This window comes from Cricetulus griseus, unplaced genomic scaffold (assembly GCF_003668045.3).
Source record: "Cricetulus griseus strain 17A/GY unplaced genomic scaffold, alternate assembly CriGri-PICRH-1.0 unplaced_scaffold_11, whole genome shotgun sequence".
NCBI classification, from domain to species: Eukaryota; Metazoa; Chordata; class Mammalia; order Rodentia; family Cricetidae; genus Cricetulus; species Cricetulus griseus.
In genome coordinates, this window is record NW_023276820.1 from 173,335 (window position 1) to 196,211 (window position 22,877).

The 22,877-nt window shown below is 37.8% G+C and overlaps 1 protein-coding gene across 1 annotated transcript; it reads left to right on the forward strand.

Moving 5' to 3' along the window:
• Positions 1 to 9,353: 9,353 nt before the first annotated feature.
• LOC100772196 (vomeronasal type-1 receptor 4-like) lies at positions 9,354 to 10,298 on the forward strand. Its single transcript, XM_027434382.1, has one exon. It carries the CDS (start codon positions 9,354 to 9,356, stop codon positions 10,296 to 10,298), a length of 945 nt encoding a protein of 314 aa, XP_027290183.1.
• The last annotated feature ends 12,579 nt before the right edge of the window (positions 10,299 to 22,877 follow it).

Below are 22,877 nucleotides of genomic sequence, written 5' to 3' on the forward strand. Positions count from 1 at the left end.
GGTTTCAATGTCATCTTTATTTTTCTTTGCCAATATTTTTGAGAAATTTTGAATCTATGTTCATCATGGAGATGAGAATGTAAATTTCTGTTTTTATTTTTGTGTTGTAATCTTGTTTGGCAACAGTGTAATGTGGACTTCATTAATAAAGATTGGAAGATATTTGACATATACATTACGGAAATCTGTTTTCAGGGACCTCAAAACAATAAATAGAGCTGATATATTTCCCAACTTCTAAACTCAAGGGAATATATCCAGAATCCTCCATTTATTTCCATAGATATTTCTGCCCATCCATGTTTATTGCTGCTCTAGGTACATGCAAATTGAGCCCACATTTATATCCATGAATATATAAATCTATAATCAAATTTGTGCTTACATATGAAATGGTATACTATTAAAATATTGTTAGACACGAAATCACAAAATTGTAGAAAAATTGATGGCCTTATAATGAATAAGATTAATCCAGGTATTACAAACTCAGAAAACAAATCACATGTTCTCTTCCTGTAAGGTGTGATCCTGCATATGTGTGTAGGTGAGTGCAACTTTATTATCAGGTTTCCAAACGAGACAAGGAAAAATAATGTTAGGTAATATTAGGCAAATTAATACATGAGTTATGGAAGCAGATATCAAGATATTTATTTTTTCTATATTCAACTCTGCCATTATTTTCATCCTGTGGTGGATAAGGGCATGAAAATGTAATTGGTAGAAACATTATGAAAACATGAAGAATGCTCCATGGCTTCATCTTAGCTCTCTGAAGTATATAGATCTAACTTGAAATAAACTGAATTTGGAGCTGGCCAAGTTTTCTTTTCTTTTCTCCATTTTTTAGTTAAATTAGAAACAAAAGTATTTTACATGTCATTCCCAGTTCCCTCTCCCTCACCTCCTCCCATGCCCTCCCCCACTAAATCGCTACCCATCCCATTCACTTTCTGCTCACTAGGGAGAGTGAGACCTTCTATAAGGGGTCTTCAAGTCTATCATATCCTTTTGCATATCGCCTAAGCCTTCCCCCATGTGTCTAGTCTCAGGGGTATCCCTCTCTGTGGAATGGTCTCCCCAAGTCCATTCCTGTGCAATGGATAAGTACTGATCTACTACAAGAGGCCCCATAGATTTCTGAGACCTCCTCACTGACACCCACATTCATGGGGCCTGGATCAGTCCCATGCTGGTTTCCCAGCTATCAGTCTGGGGACCAAGAACTCCCCCCTTTTCATCCCCCTTTTTCGAGATCAGCATTTTCTTTGGATTTAACCAGCCTGTTCTTGACCCCTTTGCTCATCACTTCTTGTCTACAACTGGATTCCAGTCAGTTCGTTATGTAGCTGTGGGTGTCTGCTTCTACTTTCAACAGCTGCTGGATGAAGGCGATAGGATGGGATATAAGTCAGTCATCAATCTCATTATCAGGGTAGGACATTTAAGGTAGCCTCTCCTCTTTTGCTTATATCGTTAGTTGGTGTCATCCTTGTAGATCTCTGGACATTTCCTTAGTGCCTGATTTCTCTTTAAACCAATAGTGTCTCCCTCTATCATGGTATCTCTTATCTTGTTCTCCTCTATTCTTCCCCCAAATCAACCTTCCTGCTCCCTCATGTCCTCCTCACACCTGCTCTTCTCCCCTTCTCATTCTCCTGGATCCATCATCCCTCCCCACATGGTTCCAATTTGCTCTGGATGTCTTGTCCCTTTCCCTTTTCAGGGGACAATGTGTGTCTCTCTTAGAGCCCTCCTTGTTTCCTAGCTTCCTAGTCAGCTGTGGTGGTTTACCCAGTAAAATTTGCTGAGGGAGGCAGAGGCAAGCAGATATCTGTGATTTCAAGGCCAGCCTGGTGTACAAAGTGAATTCCATGTCAGTCAAAAGTACACAGAGAAAGCCTGTCTCAAAAAATGAAAAACAAAGTAAAAGAAATAGAGTAATAAAAAGCGTCTTAAAGATGGAAAACACAGAGAGTCTGGATACTGTATGTTATTGTGTTGCCTTTGAGTTTGCTTGGTTGCAACTTATATATTGTGAAAACGCTTTGACTTCTCAATTTAAGTGTGAGTACATGTTATGTTGGAAAATAGATTTTGTTTGTGTTTCCACAAAAAATGAAAAGCTGTGGATTCCTTCTAGACTAATATGGTTTGATCAAGAAAGACCCCCTGAAGCATTGGCCCAGGCGATCCAACACCCAAAAACATCTGAGATGATGCAGATTTGCAGACTACTATAGCCAGGATTTGGTCAGGTTTCTGTGTTTTTTTCAGATTCCTTGGTATTGAAAATGTCCCACACAGCAGGAAGCAGTTTGGAGAGAACCACACTCAAAATTCCCAATATTGTTTATAAAAGTTTGCTTTCATTTAAATGGGGTTTGTTATAAATGGTTAATGAGCACAATCATTCTCTTTCTAAAAAGGGTGGGTATGATGTACAAATGGACATTTTGCTTTGGCATCCATTTTAGTATATTGATTAAAATTATGGTCAATTTATGTATGGTGTTCTTATGGGTCTATTAAAAATGTAATATATCATAAATAGATTTTAGTCATCTATGATAGTCAAAACTTATAGTTGGGTTAGTTAGGTTTCCTAGATATACAGAGATATATTTGAGATGTATAGTTTTCAAACCTTTCAAAGACCTTCAGAATATGGCACTTAAAATGTTTTAGGGTTTTTCACAACAGACACAACTGCTCCTGGCAACACCAATTACTTCTGAGAGGAAGGTGGGCATGGAAGAAACTCGTTATGAATTTTGCCTTCAACATGGCAAGATGAACCATTTGGGCAAGAAACTGCTCTTTCCTGGATTGTTTGACAGTGTGCTGTATAAACTGGACTTGCAGGACCCACAGGAAAGTGACTCTAGAACTTGATGGGACATTCCTGAAAAGTTCCTGTTTCATGGGAGCGTCTGCCAAAGAATCTGCAGGACAGAGATAAATGACGGACAATCTGCCAACACAGGCAGACAGTTTTCAATTTCCTGCTTCACTGAAAGTCTGTAAAACACAGTGTGGCCTTTGGCTGAGGATGGATGCACTATCATTAGAGAGGAACTTCAGGTGACTGTCCAGGCAGTGAGATGTCTCTGTCAGTTTTGAGTTTATTCATTATTATTCTAAGGCCATTGATGGAGTTGAAGATTATGTACATAGTTAGACTGATCCTCACTAAATAAATAATGCATAAATTATAATCTATAAAATGAAAACTGAAACAATTAAAGAGTAATAGAGGGCATATATTCTAAGGTTTAGATTAGAGTAGAACATTCCAGAAAGAACACATAACCAGGAATTATGCCATATATCAACAGATGACACTCCATGAAATTACAAAGTTCCTGCTCAGCACAGCTCTCTACCAGTAGAGTGCACAGAGAGCCGCCTGAAATTTGAGAACAACTTTCTCAGGTTTACTTCAGAGAAAAATCTGATATTCAGTATGTACTAAGCATTGTAGAAACTAAATAACAAGGAAAGAAAATTGCCAAATATAAATGAATTAATGAAATGATTTTTTTAAAACAAGAAAAACAAATGGCCAACATACTTTTAATTTTGTTTTTTTTGTTTTTTGAGACAAGGTTTCTCTGTGTAGCTTTGGACCCTATTCTGGCACTAGCTCTGGAGACCAGGCTCGAACTGACATAGATCTGCCAGCCTCTGCCTGACAAGTGCTGGGGTTAAAGGCATGTGCCACCAAAACCTGGCACCAATAAACTTGGTGTACTTTACAGGATCCTTGTCATGAAAATGAAAATATTCACTAAAATACTGGCAAGTTGAAACGAAGCACACATAAAAAATAACACTCACCCTACCAAGCTGGTTTAACCCCAGAGATGCCAGTTGGTTCAATGTATGGAAAATGATCAATATAATCTACTAATATAATATATTAGTATTGTATATAAACTAAATGAAAGAATAATAACCACATGATTATCTTGTTAGATGCTATAAAAGCCTTCAACATAATCCAATACACCTTCATAATAAAGGTCTCAGACAGATCTGGGATGGAAGGATCAGACCTAAACTCAATAAAGCCAATATATAGAGCCAACAACCAATATTAAAATAAATGGAGAAAAACTCATATTGATTCCACTAAAATCAGGAACAGGTCTAGGCTGTCCACTCTCGTCTTATGTATTCCATACAGTACTCAGATTTATAGCAGGAGCAATAAGACAACAATAGGAGGAGGGCCTGGTCCTGGCCCAACAATTGTTCCAGATTAGGATGTCTCCACATGGGAGCCCTTAGCAATGAGGGGGAGTGGACTGGGGCGGGGCTGGGGCAAGTGACAGGGGTGGGAAGAGGCAGGTGGTATTGGGAGCAGTGGTGAGAGGAAGAACTGTTGTTGGGATGTAAAATGAAATCAAAAAATTAAAATTAAAAAGAGAAAATTAAAATTTAGGTGATTTTATGAACACATGTCATAAGGAGTGGGTCAATAAAAAGGAAATGAGAGCAGATAATCAATTCTAGAATTGATTGAAATACATATGCACATATAAAACACTCAGATATTTTAAGTAATAAAGGTTAAAAAAAACTTCTAAAAATTAAGTATGTTGGTGTGTGTTGGAAGAAGTCAGTGAAGTGTGGAATCCAAAGGGACAGAGGGAATTTTCTCACTATCACACGAATCTGTGAAAGATTCTAGCACCATCCACAGGAGACCCAGTCATCATTCAGGGATCATGAAAACTCAATGCCTCTCCCTACACCTTATGTCACTGGGTAAATACACAAGGAACTCTAAAATATCTTTGCTAATTAACAACTGGAAATTTTCATTTATTGTCACTGAAGGTGAAATGAAAATTGCAGCTCTGGAGGGAGGTGAGGTCACAGAGTCACAGACCTCTACACCACCCTTGTTCTAACTCTCCCACACTGAGGTTTATTAATGACTCTGGATCTGCTCATTGAACCCACCAACCTGCGGAGACAAGAAGCCAGGTGAGTACTGTGTACTTCAGTCTGAGTCATAGAGTTAGCAAAAGAAAGGCCTGAGTAATTGTTCATGTCTTGTATGGGATCTGGTGTAGAAACCAATCCATGGACTTTACAAAATGCACAAGAATAAATTGTATACCTAGGAGATGAGCTAGACAGATCCAAGTATTCTTAACATTGTATCCATTTTGTTTCTTAGTATCATATATTTTCCACACTGATTGTGACTGTGAGTAAGAGAATGATAATTCAGCCCAACTCATTATCTGTTTAAAGTTTTTGATAATAAGTAAATGTGATAATTCACTTCAGCTTACATGTTGTGTAGACTATATCTTCAGTAAGAAGTATTTGGGTTTATTTTACTATGGTTTCATGTCACAGAAAACAGTTGAATGAAAGTATAATTTGCACATATTTCAGAGAAGAGCAGGAGGTGAGTATGATTCTGGAGTAAAAATTATTCATATGTGACAGTACGTTTATGTTTTGTTTATAGAAGCAGTAACTGAATCTCTAGAGAGTGGCATTTGGTACAATGACTGGTTTGAAGCCTCTCCTTCTTGAACTTGGGAAAGGAAAATGGAAGGAAAGTTTCAGTATGAGTGTCAGGCTATTTTATCCAGGGTAAAATATGTGGAGTTATTTCAGCTGGTTTCAGCATACTGTAATATTAATCAGAACCTGATAGCTTCCGACACTCACTGTATATCTTTATTGATATTGGAAGACAGAGACTTTTTTCATGGTCTGTCAGGGTTCTAGCCCTTGGCTAAGTCTGCATTAACACTTAGCATGGACAATACTAACACTTGGCTGCATTTAATGCTCACACTGTCCAAGATTATAGGTTTTACATTCTTCTGATTGCATCATATCATCTTACGTCCTATTCTCGGTGTAAATTCATTATTCATTTCATTGTAATAGACTTGTTAATGTAAGAGTTAGCATATATGTCAGATGTGTTTAAAATCCTTTCATCACAGAACGTTTCTGGAAGAATAGGTTGATCTCTGTAAACTTGAGCTCAACATGACCTACACAGTGAGATTTGAGACAGTAGGAGGTAGATACTGATGTCCAGTTTTGTAACATAACAATAAAGAAGAGTGAACAACTGCTGAATTTTACAAGAAATGTTTTATCAACATACTATACATCTTGTAGTATTAGCTATTAATTTCATATTAGTGTTTCCTTTATATGTTGTTCAGATTAATTGTGTTAGTAATTCCTCTGTATACCTACTATAATCTTTATCCCTGAAATGTTAGCAATTTATATTTTTGGTGGTATCATATATATCAGGTCCATTCTCTACTTCTGCTACCAAAGTGGGAGATGGAACAGTTTTATGTCAGGTCAGACCATACTGAGAACAATTCTCTCAGTAGCACTGAAATTTGACATTTGCCTAAGAGGTAATCCTTTATGCATATGTGAAAACATGTTTGTTACATATTTTTCATTATTTTGCATTCATGACTGTTTTACCTGCTAGAGAATATGAGCACTGTGAGAATTCAGAGCCTTCAGAGGCCAATAGTGATGACAAACCCCTGAAATTGGAATGACAGGCAGATGTAAGACACCCAATGGGTGCTGGGAAGCAAAATGGGATCCACTGCAGCACCAGGACATTTTTCTTTAGCTGAACCCCCTCCCTATTCATCCTGAATGAAAACATTTTATAGCACAAGGCTTACCATAGATTACCAAAAATATAAACTAAAATCAAGTGAGGAACACAAACTACAAGAAGGGTGCAGTATATTTCAGATCTCAACATGGTTTTGTAAGCACAGATTCAGGTGACTGTGTTTCTGTAACACTTTCCTTGTACAAGTCTTTGCACTGTTCACTGTGACTCTAAGCCATTTTTAGATTTATAGAGTCCCATGCACTTGGGATTCTTACTTTAGTCCATTACCGTGATATTCTGGTATTGCCTAGAAAATCCAGTTTGAAGAAGGTGAAAACCTGAGCTCATGGCAGTGACTCATAAATTGTCATTGATGTTTTACACTTACACCAGCTATATATAACTCACAAAATTGTGCTTTCCATTATTCAATTACCACTTTATAGAACCTTAGAAAGTGAATGTTTTCCTGTGAGAATTCAAGATGTTTATGTATCTAACCACTGTGATCACACTCTACCTTCTGTGCAGAATCCTGTAACCAGTGTGATCACACTCTACCTTCTGTGCAGAATCCTACAATTCTAAAGACAAAGGTCCATGTCCATTAACAGCTATTTCTTAGTGACCTCACTGATGAAGCATGAAAGTAGTTTCACGCTGTAGTTGATGCTGCTACCTGTTTCCTTTGTTTCACATTGCTCTTACTTCCCTACAACAGATGCAGTATGATTTCCAAATACTTTGCAAGCGAATGGAATAGATTCCCCTTGTTCATTCTCTTCCATGGAGTTTCCAACACCACAACAGTTCTTACAATGAGCTATGTCATCAATTATTTAATTTCCTTCCACACATATGTGTCAGGGTAGGTGAACTGGCATGAGTTTCCTAGAATGTTCCTGGCCTCTCAACAAGGTAATGATCCTAGGTAGGTGGAACTTTTAGCAGTTTCCAGGGATGCTGGGTTTTCATTTGTCCCGTGTTTAAAACTGAGTTATTAAAGTGTGTTATATCTGATCCCTGCACTCCAGAAAGATGGTCCAACTCCTTAACAAGGCCAAGGTAAACTACCCTTGAAGGCAAGTGCAGGGGGTTTGATACTGCCCCACCTGAGCTAGGTGGCCAGAGTCTCTCAGAATAACCTGCTACCACTCAAACCCAGATTCAGCCATTGAGTTGATCCAACCCAATATCTACAGCACCCAGAACCTCATGCTTGAGCTTCTGAAGGGACTTGTCCTCTGCTCCAATATTTAGTGTATCTCCAAGAATTGTGGGCCTGCCACAGAATACCCAAGAGGAATTCCAGAGAGGATCCAGCAATGATGGATTACCAGAAACCAGAGGCTTTACCCAGACCAGTGGCTCAAGGCAGTGAACATTTGCTTAAAATATCTTCTCATAGAGGATCTTTTTAATCCTCTTATTGTCCCTTTCTAGTTTTCTGGACTTGCCACACACTAACTCCCACATTAAAATTTAAAAGCTAACAGTGACACAAGGTTTCCTGTGATCCTTCTAGTTTGTATTTCCTCACATTATAGAATACTTTCAATTTTCTGGTATATCCATTCTCGAGAGTGTTTCTCTAGTGCACAAATGAGGGAAACTGCTATTATCTGGTAGATCCTAAGGTCATCAGTTTTGTTTTAAATCCTTCATATATCAACATAATTACCCAAGCGGACTATCATTACATGGCTGAATGATGAGTGGAGCAATCCTACCCTTCCTGAGGCTTCTTGCTTCAGCCTGGTACTAATTTACAACTGCTTCTCCCTTGTTTTTCACTGTAATCTCACCCTTCTTAAGAGGTTTAGACACATTCTCTTGAGGGAATGGAATAGAATATTGTGTCTTGAGGGTCTTCTCCCAGTGCACTGATGGGCTGTCTAATCCAGGGCCACTTTCTTCTCCCATTTACAATCTAGAATCCTGATTGGTGACACATTGTCCCAAACATAGTTTCAACAGAGATCGTGAACATTCCTGCATTAGATATCATTCTTCAGATGGTGACATTAACCTTACGATTTCAGGTGACATATTTCTTTGGGCTATCATCCCTTTGAATGTCCACAGTGCTCTAACAGTTGTAACCTAAGTATGTACATATCTGTGTTTCTGTCTATGTGGTGTGAGTTGCATAAAAGATAGATTTTAACATAAGATACATGTTTTTACTTAAACCATCATTTGAATACATTTATGCCTTTTATAAAATTTTCATATGTAACTGCAGAAATATCATGAATAATATTATAAGTTTTTCATTTATCAGATTTTAATGTAAATGTGATATACAATAACAATTGGTAATTTTTTAGTTTGGTACAAATCATTGAAATTTTATTCATATACAGCATGGTGTGAAAATGCTAGTTCATTTTTCACAATCATGGACTATGCTTCCTGGTATTGCCTCTTTTACCAATTGCTTCTAACAGGCCAAATAAAATATCGCACAATTTGAATACTCTATGATATGATGAAGGTATATCAGCCATTCACATAGTCATGACCAGGCCTTTAACCTTCTTAATGTCGATTTCATTGTAAGTTATAATTGATAATATCATAAACTTGGAGAAATTTTTGTTATGTAGTCTAGTCTGGTTTGGCCATTTTGCCTCTTTGTAGACTTAGGGTTATTAACATTTTCATTCATTTTGACCAGAGAAATGTCTTTGTCCATTATTTAAAGAGAATCATGCCCAATAACAGAATGTATTTCTGGACTCTGATCATCAAAATAATTTTCTTATCACTAACTACAGTAGGAATTCTTGGAAATTTCTCCGTGTTTCACTACTATCTGGTCTGCTATGGAGACTGCAAATTAAAGACTGTAGATTTGATTCATGTGCACCTGATGGCATCCAACACCCTGATCATTCTCTCTAAAGGAGTGCCCAACACGATGGTAGATTTTGGTTTGAAACACTTTTTAAATGATATTCAATGCAGATTACTTTTGTACATTGAAAGAGTTGGCCGCAGTGTGTCCATTGGCTCCACCTGCCTCTTGAGTGTCTTCCAGGCCATCACCATCAGTCAGAAGGAAACCTGTTGTAAGGATCAAAAATTCAAAGATGCTAAGTACATTGGCTGCTCCATTTCCCTTCTCTGGGTCTTGTACATATTGATACATTTCATTTTCTTTTTGAATTCACTTATCAAAAGGTCTAGTAACAATGTGACAGGAAAACAAGATTTTGGACACTGCTCTATTGCAGGACGGGATGGAATCAATGAATCACTCTATGCAGCATTGGTGGTGTGCCCTGAAATCTGCTTTTCATTGCTCATGGTCTGGTCTAGCGGCTCTATGATTGTCATTCTGTATAGACACAAGCAGAGGGTTCAGCACATCCATAGCACCCATGGTTCCAGCAGGAATTCCCCTGAGTCCAGAGCCACCCAGAACATCCTGGCACTGGTGTCTACCTTTCTGGCATTTTATACTGTCTCTGCTATCTTACAAGGCTGTGTGGCTCTTTTGTCTAATCCTAGTTGGTGGCTGGTGAACATCAATCACATCACTTCCATGTGTTTTCCTTGTTTTGGACCCTTTATTCTTATTAATCATTACTCCATGGTTTCAAGACTCAGTTTGGTCTGGATGAGGAATATAAACTCACTTATTCTTAAATAAATGGTATAGTTTCTGTGGTATCCACTTGTTTAGTCACCCATCTCCCTCACAAAGTCAGAACAGAATGTGAAGTAGGTAGTGCCCTGTCCTTTTACTATTAATGCAAATGTTACATCTCAGAGTTTTGTCAGCTGGTTGACTTAGCTGTCCACATTAGCCTTTCCCAATGTATGAGGAAGATTTCACTCTTCAACTTTCAGCATCAAGGGTTCCCTTTGTCCAGCAGATGTACAAAAGAGCAAGCAAAAATGTTCTCAATCAAGATAAACTTTTCGGGCTTTCATTTGTCCAGGGCATGCTGAGTGTTGGTTACTTCACATAAATCATATTGGTCAAAAAATCCATCAGAAAAGAAAACTAATACAGTGGCTGGCCAGGAAGTTGTGCTTCAGGAGTCCCCTGTTTATTTACAACTGTTCTAGTCTTCAACAGTACCAGAAAATTTCTTCAATCTTAAATTCCTACATACCCTACTTTCAGATGCTATAGAGGCAATCATATTACCTTGCTCTAAGCTGGTACCAGCAGTCTTCAACATCTCCAAACAGAGCACATCGCGAGAACACTTATAGAAAAACTATTATGCATATCTTTTACCTCATGCAGAAATTGAGTGCAAATAAATGGTGGTTTCAATGTCATCTATATTTTTCTTTGCCAATGTTTCTGAGAAATTTTGAATCTATGTTCATCATGGAGATTAGAATGTAAATTACTGTTTTTAATTTTGTTTCGTTATCTGGTTTGGCAGCAGTGTAATGTGGATTTCATTAATAAAGTTTGGAACATATTTGGCATATACATTATGGAAATCAGTTTTCACGTTCCTCAAACAATAAATAGAGCTTATATATTTCCTAACTTTTACACTCAAGGGAATATATTCAGAAACCTCCATTTATTTCCATAGATATTTCTGCCCATCCATGTTATTGCTACTCTAGTTACATACAAATTGAGCCCACATTTATATCCATGAATATAGAAATCTATAATCGAATTTGTGCTTACATATGAAATTGTATACTATTAAAATATTGTTAGACATGAAATCACAAAATTGTAGAATAATTGATGATCTTATAATGAATAAGATTAAACCAGGTATTACAAACTCAGAAAACAAATCACATGTTCTCTTCGTATATGGTGTGAACCTACATATGTGTGTAGGTGAGTGCAACTTTACTATCAGGTTTCCAAATGAGACAAGGAAAAATAATGTTAGGTAATAGTAGGCAGATTAATTCATGATCTATGGAAGAAGATATCAAGATAATTATTTTTTCTATTTTTAACTCAGCCATTTTTTCGTCCTGTGGTAGATAAGGGCATGAAAATGTAATTGGTAGAAACATTATGAAAACATGAAGAATGCTCCATGGCATCATCTTAGCTCTCTGAAGTATATAGAACTAAATTGAAATAAACTGAATTTGGAGCTGGCCAAGTTTTCTTTTCTTTTCTCCATTTTTTAGTTCAATTAGAAACAAAATTATTTTATATGTCAATCCCAGTTCCCTCTCCCTCCCTCCTCCCATGGAACCCACTAAATCCCTACCCATCCCATACACTTTCTGCTCACTAGGGAGGGTGAGGCCTTCTATAAGGAGGTTCTTCAGAGTCTGTCACATCATTTTGCATAGTGCCTAAGCCTGCCCCCTTGTATCTAGTCTCGGGGATATCCCTCTCTGTGCAATGGGCTGCCAAAGTCCATTCCTGTGCAATGGATAAGTACTGATCTACTACAAGAGGCCTCATAGATTTCTGAGGTCTCCTCACTGACACCCACATTCATGGGGCCTGGATCAATCCAATGCTGGTTTCCCAGCTATTAGTCTGGGGACCAAGAACTCCCCCCTTTTCATTCCCTTTTTTCAGGTCAGCATTTTCTTTGGATTTAACCAGCCTGTTCTTGACCCCTTTGCTCATCACTTCTTGTCTACAACTGGATTCCAGTTCTGTTCATTATTTAGCTGTGGGTGTCTGCTTCTACTTCCATCAGCTGCTGGATGAAGGCTCTCGGATGATAAAAGTCAGTCATGAATCTCATTATCAGGGGAGGGCATTTAAGGTTGCCTCTCCTCTGTTGCTTAGATTGTTAGTTGGTGTCATCCTTGTGGATCTCTAGACATTTCCCTAGCTCCTGATTTCTCTTTAAACCTATAGTGTCTCCTCTATCATGGTATCTCTTATATTGCTCTTTCTCTATTCTTCATCCAACTCAACCTTCCTGCTCCCTCATGTCCTCTTCACAACTGCTCTTCTCCCCTTCTCATTCTCCTGGATCCATCATCCCTCCCACATGGTTCAATTTGCTCAGGATGTCTTTTCCTTTTCCCCTTGTCAGGGGAAGATTGTGTCTCTCTTAGGGTCCTCCTTGTTTCCTAGCTTCCTAGCCAGCTGTGGTGGTTTATCCACTAAAATTTGCTGAAGGAAGCAGAGGCAAATAAGAAATATATATATATATTTCTTCTCTTATTTATGTATGGTGTTCATATGGGTTTTAAAAATGTAATGTATCATTAAATAGATTGTAGTCACCTATAATAGTCAAAACTTATAGTTGGGTTAGTTCAGTTTCCTAGATATACAGAGATATATTTGAGATGTATAGTTGTCAAACATTTCAAAGACCTTCAGAATATGGCACTTAAAATGTTTTAGGGTTTTTCACGACAGACACAACTGCGCTTGGCAACACCACTTACTTCTGAGAGGAAGTGGGCATGGAAGAAAGTCGTTATGAATTATGCCTTCAACATGGCAAGATGAGCCATTTGGGCAAGAAACTGCTCTTGCCTGGATTGTTTGACAGTGTGCTGTATAAACTGGACTTGCAGGACCCACAGGAAAGTGACTGCAGAAATTGATGGGACAACCTGAAAAGTTCCTGCTTCATGGGAGCGCCTGCCAGACAATCTGCAGGACGGAGAAAAATCACAGACAATCTGCCAATACAGGCAGACAGTTTTCAATTTTCAGCTTCACTGAAAGTCTGTAAAACACAAAGAGACCATTGACTGAGGACGGATGCACTAGCATTAGAGAGGAACTTCCGGTGACTCTCCAGGCAGTGAGATGTCTCTGTCAGTTTTGAGTTTATTCATTATTATTCTGATGCCTTTGATGGAGTTGAAGATTATGTACATACTTAGACTGATCCTCATTAAATAAATAATACATAAAATAAAACTGTAAACTAAAATGAAAACTGAAACAATTAAAGAGTAATAGAGGGTATATACTCTAATATTTAGATTAGAGTAGAACATTCCGGAAAGAACACAAAAACAGGAATTATGCTATATATCAACAGATGACACTCCATGAAAGTAGTTTCTGCTGAGACAGCATTCTACCAGTAGAGTGCTCAGAGAGCTCCTTAAATTTGAAAACAACTTTCTCAGCTTTACTTCAGATAAAGAGCTGATAGTCAGTATTTACTAAGCGTTGTAGAAACTAAATAACAAGGAAAGAAATTTGCCAAATATAAATGAGTTAATGAAATAATTTTTTAAACAAGAAATAAAAAAGCCAACAAATTTTTATTTTATTTTATATTTATTTGATTTTTCGAGACAAGGTTTCTCTGTGTACTTTGGAGCCTATTCTGACACTTGCTCTGGAGATCAGGCTGGCCTGGAACTCACATAGATCTGCCAGCCTCTGTCTGACAAGTGCTGTGATTAAAGGCATGTGCCACCAATCCCTGGCACCAATAAACATTTAAAATGTACTTTACATGATCCTTGTCATGAAAATGAAAATATTCAATAAAATACTGGAAAGTTGAAACCAAGCACACATCAAAAATATCACTCGCCCCGACCAAGCTGGTTTAATCCCAAAGATGCCAGTTTGGTTCAATGTATGGAAAATGGTCAATGTAATCTACTATATAAACAAACTGAAAGAAAAATAACCACACGATTATCTTGTTAGATGCTGTAGAAGCCTTCAACATAATCCAATACACCTTCATAATAAAGGTCTCAGACAGATCTGGGATGGAGGGATCAGACCTAAAGCCAATATATAGAGCCAACAACCAACATGAAACTAAATGGAGAAAAACTCATGTTGATTCCAATATAATCAGGAAAAGGTCTAGGCTGTCCATTCTCGGCTTATCTATTCCATACAATAATAGAGTTCTAGCTGGAGCAATAAGACAACAGTAGGAGGAGGGCCTGGTCCTGGCCGCCCATATGTTGGCCAGACTATGTTGACTCCACACGGGAGCCCTTAGCAATGAGGGGGAGTGGACTGGGCTGTGCTTGGGGACAGGTGACAGGAGTGGGAGGAGGCAAGTGGTGTTAAGAGGAGGGTTGAGATGGAGAACTCTGATTGGAATGTAAAATGAAATCAAAAAATAAAAATAAAAAACAGAAAATTAAAATTTAGGTGATTTTATGAACACATATCATAAGGAGTGGGTCAGTAAGAAAGGAAATGAGAGCAGATAATCAATTCCAGACTTGATTAAAACACATATGCATGTATAAAACACTCAGATATTTTAAGTAATAAATGTTAAAAAAAAATTCTATAATTCAGAATGTTGGTTTGTGCCGGGCATTGGTGGCACATGCCTTTAATCCCAGCACTCGGGAAGCAGAGGCAGGCAGATCTCTGTGAGTTCGAGGCCAGCCTGCTCTCCAGAACAAGTGCCAGAATAGGCTCCAAAGCTACAAAGAGAAACACTGTCTTGAAAAATAAAAAAAAGAATGTTGGTTTGTGTTGGAAGAAGTCAGTGAAGTGTGGAATCCAAAAGGGCAGAGGGACTTCTCTCACTTTCAGAGGAATCTGACCTCTAAGATTCTATCACCTTCCACAGGAGACCCAGTCACCATTCAGGGATCATGAAAACTCAACGCCTCTCCCTAACACCTTATGCCATGGATACACAAGGAACTCTAAAATATCTTTGCTAATTAACAACTAAAAACTTTATTTATTGTCTAGCCTCTCACACCTGGTGCTGTCCTTGTCACTGAAGGTGAAATGAAAATTGCAGGTCTGGAGGGAGGTGAGGTCACAGAGTCACAGACCTCTACATCACCCTTGTTCTAACTCTCCCACACTGAGGCTTATTAATGACTCTGGATCTGCACATTGAACCCACCAACCTGCGGAGACAAGAAGCCAGGTGAGTACTGAGTATTTCAGTCTGGGAGGTAAAATTAGAAAAAGAGAGGCCTGAGCAACTGTTTGTGTCTTGTATGGGTTCTTGTGTAGAAACAAATAGATGGACTAGACAAAATCCACAAGAATAAATGGCACAGCTAAGAGATGAGCTAGACAAATCCAAGTTTTCCTACCTTGAATCCATTTTATTTCTTAGTATAATATATGTTTTCCATGGATTGTGAGTGTGAGTAAGACAAGGATAATTCAGCTCAAATCACTATCGGTTTAAGGTTTTATTAAAAAGTCAATGTGATAATTCACAACACCTTTCATATTGTGTAGACTATATCTTCATTCATAATTATTTTGAGCTTATTTCACTATGGTTTCATGTCATAGAAAACAGTAGCCTGAAAATATAAGTCACACACATCCCAGAGAAGAGCAGGCTGTGACTGTGATTGTAGAGTATAGAAGCAGTACCTGAATATCTAGTGAATGGCATTTATTGATATTGGAAGGCAGAGCCTTGTTCATGGTCCACCAGGGTTCTATCCCTTGGCTAAATATGCTTTAACACTTAGCATGATCAATACTAACACTGGGCGGCATTTAATGCTCACAGCGGACAAGTTTAGAGATTTTACATTCTTCTCATTGCATATCATTTTACATGCCTATTTCTGTGTGAATTCATTATACATTTCATTCCCATGTGGTTCTTAATGTAAGAATTAGCAAATATGACAGATGTGTTTTAAAAATCCTTTAATCACAGAACTTTTCTGGAAGAGAAGGCAGATCTCGGTAAACTTGAATTCAACATGGTCTATGTAGTGAGTATTGAGACAGTCAGAGGTAGATACTGGTGTCCAGTTTTGTAAAACCATAATATAAGGAGGCAAAGGCAGTCAGGTCTCTGTGAGTTTGAGTGCAGCCTGGTCTCCAGAGTGACTGTCAAGATAGGCTCCATAGCTACACGGAAAAATCCTATCTCAAAAAACAAAACAAAAAAAGAAAAAACAGAAAAATAGTAAGGAAGAGTGCATAAATGCTGAATTTTAAAAGAAATATTTTAGCAACTTAGTATACATCACATGGTATTAGCTATTAATCACATATTAGTGTTTCCTTTTATAAGTTGAACAGATTTAATGGTGTTAGTAATTCCTCTGTGTCCTAGCATATTCTTCATCCCCGAAATGTTAGCAATTCATATTTTTGGTGGCTATATATATCAGATCCATTCTGTAATTCTGAAACCAAACTGAAAGAAGACATATTTTTTATGTCAGGTCAGAACATACTGAAAACAATGCATCCAGATGCACTGGTATTTTAATTTACCTAAGAGATAATCCATCATTTAAATGTTAAAACTTACTTGTTTCATATATTTCTTTACTTTGTGTTAATGTCTGTTTTCCCTGCATGTAAATATGAGCACTGTGAGAATTCAGTGCTTTCAGAGGCCAATAGATGATGACGAATGCCCCTGAAACTGGAATTGCAGGCAGATATAAGGCACCCTATGGGTTCTGGGGAACAAAATGGGATCCACTGCAGCACCAGCACATTTTTTCTCAGCACTGAGCGTCCTCTCTATTCACCACAAAAGAAAACTTTTTACTGCACAAGGCATACAATAGATTACCAAAAACATGAGCAGAAATCAAGTGAGGAACACAAACTACAAAGAAGGGTGTAGTATGCTGCAGATCTCCCATCATGGTTTTATAAGCATAGACTGAGGTGACTGTGTTTCTGTAACACTTTCCTTGTACAATTCTTTGCACTGTTCACTGAGACTCTAACCAAATTTTGCTTTAAAGAGTCCCATGCCCTTGTATTCTTGCTTTAGTCCATTACACTGGAAATACTGGTATTGACTAGACCCTACAGGTTTAAGAAGGTGAAAACCTGAGCTCATGGCAGTGACTCATAAATTTTCATGGCTGTTTTACACTTACACCAGCCATATTTAAATCACAAAATTGTGCTTTCCATTATTCACTTACCACTTTATAGAATTTTAGGAAGTGAATGTTTTCATGTGAGAATGCAAGATGTCCATGGATCTAAGCAGTGTGATCACACTCTACCTTCTGTGCAGAATCCTGTAACCAGTGTGAACACACTCTAACTTCTGTGCAGAATCCTACAATTCTAAAGACAAAGGTCCATGTCCATTATCAGATTTTTCTTAGTGACCTCACTGATGAAACATGAAAGTAGTTTCATACTGTAGTTAATGCTGCTACCTGTTTCCTTTGTTTCACATTGCTCTTACTTCCCTACAACGGATGCAGTAGGATCCCAAATACTTGGCAAGGGAGTAGAATAAATTCCTCTTCTTCATTGTCATTCAAGGAGTCTCCAACACCACAACAGCTCTTACAATGAACAATCTTATCAATATGTAATTTCCTTCTACACATATGTGGCAGGGTAGGTGAACTGGCATGAATTTCCTAGAATGTTCCTGGCCTCTCAACAAGGTAATAATCCTAGGTAGGTGGAACTTTTAACACTTTCCAGAGACAGTGAGTTTTCATTTGTCTCCTGTTGAACACTGACAATCTTAAAAAGTGTTGTAGCTGATCCCTGCAATCCAGAAAGATGGTCCAACCCCTTAACAAGCCAAGTGTAAACCAATCTTGAAGGCAGGGACAAGGGGAGTTGATACTGCCGCACCTGAGGTAGGTGGCTAGATTCACTCAGAAAAACCTGCTACCACTCAAACCCAGATTCAGTCCTTGAGTTGGTCCAACCCAACATCTACGGCATCTAGAACCTCATGCTTGAGCTTCCTAACGGACTTGTCCTCTGCAACAATACTTAGAGTATCTCCAAGACTAGTGGGCCTGCCACAGAATACCCCAGCGGAATTCCAGTGAGGCTCCAGCAATGATGGTTTACCAGAAACCAGAGGCTTTAACCAGACCAGTGGCTCAAGACAATGAATATTTGCTTAAAATATCTTCTCATAGGGGATCTTTTTAATTCTCTCATGGGTCCCATTCTAGTTTTCTGGTCTTGCCACACCCTAACTCCCACATTAAAATTTAAAAGCTAAGAAACAACAATGACACAAGGTTTACTGTGATCCTTCTCAGTTTGTATTTCCTCACATAATAGAATACTTTCAATTTTCTGATATATCCATTCTCCAGGGTGTTTCTCCAGTGCACAAATAAGGGAAACTGCTATTATCTGGTACTTCTCAAGTTCATCAGTTTGTTTTTAATTCTTCATATTCCAGCATAATTATGCAAGCTAACTGTCTTTACATGGCCGAATAGTGAGTGGAGCAATCGCACCCTTCCTGAGGCTTCTTGGTTCAGCCTGGTACTAATTCACACCTGCTTCTCCCTACATTTTCAGTGGAATCTCACCATTCTTAAGAGGGTTTAAACATATTCTCCTGAGGGAATAGAATAGAATATTGTGTCTTGAGAGTCTTCTCCGAGTGACTGATGGGCTGTCTAATCCAGGGCCACTTTCTTCTCCCATTTACAAGTTAGAATTCTGATTGGTGACACAATGTCCCAAACATAGTTTCAACAGAGATCGTGAACATTCTTGCATTAGATATCATTCTTCAGATGGTGATATTAACCTTACGATTTCAGCTGACATATTTCTGTGGGCTATCTTCCCATTGAATGTCCACAGTGCTCTAACAGTTGTAACCTAAGTATGTACATATCTGTGTTTCTGTCTGTAATGTGACTTGCATAAAAGATAGATCTTAACATAAGATACATGCTGTTACATAAACCATCATTTGAAGGCATTTTATGCCTTTTATAAAATTTTCATATGTAACTGTAGAAATACCATGAACAGTATTATAAGTTTTTCATTTATCAGATATTAATGTAAATGAGATATACAATAAGAATTGGTAAATCTTTAGTTTGGTACAAATCATTGAAATTTTCTTCATATACAGCATGGTTAGAAAATGCTGGTTTATTACCACAGTCTTGGACTATGCTTCCTGGTATTGCCTCTAGTACTAATTGCCTCTAACAGGCCAAATAAAATATCCGACAAGTTGACACACTCTATGATCTGATGAGGCAAATCAGCCATTCACATAGTCATGATCAGGCCTTTAGCCTTCTTAATGTCCATTTCATTGTAAGTTATAATTGATAATATCATAAACTTGGAGAATTTTTTGTTATGTAGTCTAGACTGGTTTGGCGATTTTGCCTCTCTTTAGATTTTGGGTTATTGACATTTTCATTCATTTTGACCAGAGAAATGTCTTTGCCCCTTATTTAAAGAGAATCATGCCTAATAACAGAATGTGTTTCTGGACTCTAATCATCAAAATAATTTTCTTATCACTAACTACAATAGGAATTCTTGGAAATTTCTCTGTGTTTCACTACTATCTGGTCTGTTATGGACACTGTCAAAACTTATAGTTGGGTTAGTTAGGTTTCCTAGATAAACAGAGATATATTTGAGATGTATAGTTTTCAAACCTTTCCAAGACTTTCAGAATATTGCACTTAAAATGTTTTAGGGTTTTTCACAACAGACACAACTGCGCCTGGCAACACCAATTACTTCTGAGAGGAAGGTGGGCATGGAAGAAACTCTTTATGAATTTTGCCTTCAACATGGCAAGATGTACCATTTGGGCAAGAAACTGTTCTTGCCTGCATTGTTAGACAGTGGGCTATGTAAACTGGACTTGCAGGAGCCACAGGAAAGTGACTTCAGAACTTTATGCGACAGTCCTGAAAAGTTCCTGCTTCATGGGAGCGCCTGCCAGAGAATCTGCAGGACAGAGAAAAATCACAGACAATCTGCCAATACAGGCAGACAGTTTTCAATTTTCAGCTTCCCTGAAAGTCTGTAAAACACAGTGTGGCCTTTGGCTGAAGATGGATGCATTAGCATTAGAGAAAAACTTCAGGTGACTGTCCAGGCAGTGAGATGTCTCTGTCAGTTTTGAGTTTATTCATTATTATTCTGAGGCCTTTGATGGAGTTGAAGATTATGTACATAGTTAGACTGATCCTCACTAAATAAATAATACATAAAATAAAACTGTAAAATAAAATGAAAACTGAAACAATTAAAGAGTAATAGAGGGTATATACTATAAGATTTAGATTAGAGTAGAACATTCCAGAAAGAACACATAAACAGGAATTATGCCATATATCAAAGGATGACACTCCATGAAATTACAAAGTTCCTGCTCAGCACAGCACTCTACCAGTAGAGTGCTCAGACAGCCCCCTGAAATGTGAGAACAACTTTCTCAGCTTTACTTCAGATAAAGAGCTGATATTCAGTACTTACTAAGCATTGTACAAATAAATAACAAGGAAAGAAATTAGCCTAATATATATGAGTTAATGAAATGATTTTTTTAAACAAGAAATACAAATGGCCAACAAACTTTTATTTTATTTTATTTTTTATTTTATTTTATTTTATTTTATTTTATTTTTCGAGAAAAGGTTTGGAGCCTATTCTGGCACTTGCTCTGGAGACCAGGCTGGCCTGGAACTCACATAGATCTGCCAGCCTCTGCCTGACAAGTGCTGGGGTTAAAGGCATGTGCCACCAATACCTGTTGCCAATAAACATTTTAAAATGTACTTTACACGATCCTTGTCATGAAAATGAAAATATTCAAAAAATACTAACAAGTTGAAACCAAACACACATCAAAAATATCACTCGCCCCGACCAAGCTGGTTTAATCCCAAAGATGCCAGTTTGGTTCAATGTATGGAAAATGGTCAATGTAATCTACTATATAAACAAACTGAAAGAAAAATAACCACGTGATTATCTTGTTAGATGCTGTAAAGGCCTTCAATATAATCCAATACACCTTCATAATAAAGGTCTCAGACAGATCTGGGATGGAAGGATCAGACCTAAACATAATAAAGCCGATATATAGAGCCAACAAACCAATATTAAAATAAATGGAGAAAAACTCATATTGATTCCAATAAAATCAGGAACAGGTCTAGGCTGTCCACTCTTGGCTTATCTATTCCATACAGTACTCAGAGTTCTAGCTGGAGCAATATAGACAACAGTAGGAGGAGGGCCTGGTCCTGCCCAAACAATTGTTCCAGACTATGTTGACTCCACATGGGAGCCCTTAGCAATGAGGGGGAGTGGACTGGGGCTGGCCTGGGGCAGGTAACAGGGGTAGGTGGAGGCAGGTGGTGTTGGGAGGAGGAGTGAGAGGAAGAACTGTTGTTGGAATGTAAAATGAAATCAAAAAATTAAAATTAAAAAAGAAAATTAAAATTTAGGAGATTTTATGAACACATGTCATGTGGAGTGGGTCAATAAAAAGGAAATAAGAGCAGATGATCAATTCTAGAATTGATTGAAATACATATGCACATATAAAACACTCAGATATTTTAAGTAATAAAAGTTTAAAAAAACTTTTAAAAAATTAAGTATGTTGGTTTGTATTGGAAGAAGACAGTGAAGTGTGGAATCCAAAGGGACAGAGGGAATTTTCTCACTATCACACGAATCTATGAAAGATTCTAGCACATTCCACAGGAGACCCAGTCATGATTCAGGGATCATGAAAACTCAATGCCTCTCCCTAACACCTTATCCCACTGGGTAAATACACAAGGAACTCTAAAATACCTTTGCTAATTAACAACTAGAAATTTTTATTTATTGTCTAGTCTCTCACACCTAGTGCTGTCCTTGTCACTGAAGGTGAAATGAAAATTGCAGTTCTGGAGGGAGGTGAGGTCACAGAGTCACAGACCTCTACATCACCCTTGTTCTAACTCTCCCACACTGAGGCTTATTAATGACTCTGGATCTGCTCATTGAACCCACCAAACTGTGGAGACAAGAAGCCAGGTGAGTACTGTGTATTTCAGTCTGTGTGGTAAAATTAGAAAGAGAGAGGCCTGAGTAAGTGTTCATGTCTTGTAATGGGATCTGGTGTAGAAACAGATCCATGGACTACACAAAATGCACAAGAAAAATTGTATAGCTAGGAGATGAGGTACACAGATCCAAGTTTTCCTAACCTTGAATCCATTTTGTTTCCTGGTATAATATAGGTTTCTCACTGATTCTGACTGTGAGTAAGAGAAGGATAATTCAGCCCAACTCATTATCTGTTTAAGAGTTTATAAACTAACTCAAAGTGAAAATTCACCTCAGCTTCCATGTTGTGTAGACTGTATCTTCAGTAATAAGTATTTGAGTTTATTTTGCTATCATTTTATGTCATAGAAGAGTAGAATGAAAATACAAGTCGCACATATTCCAGAGAATAGCAGGATGTGAGTATGATTGTGGAGTAAAAATATTCATATGTGACAGTACATTTATGTTCAGTTTAAAGAAGCAGTAACTGAATCTCTAGTGAGTGGCATTTGGTACAATGACTGGTTTGAAGCCTCTCCTTCTTGA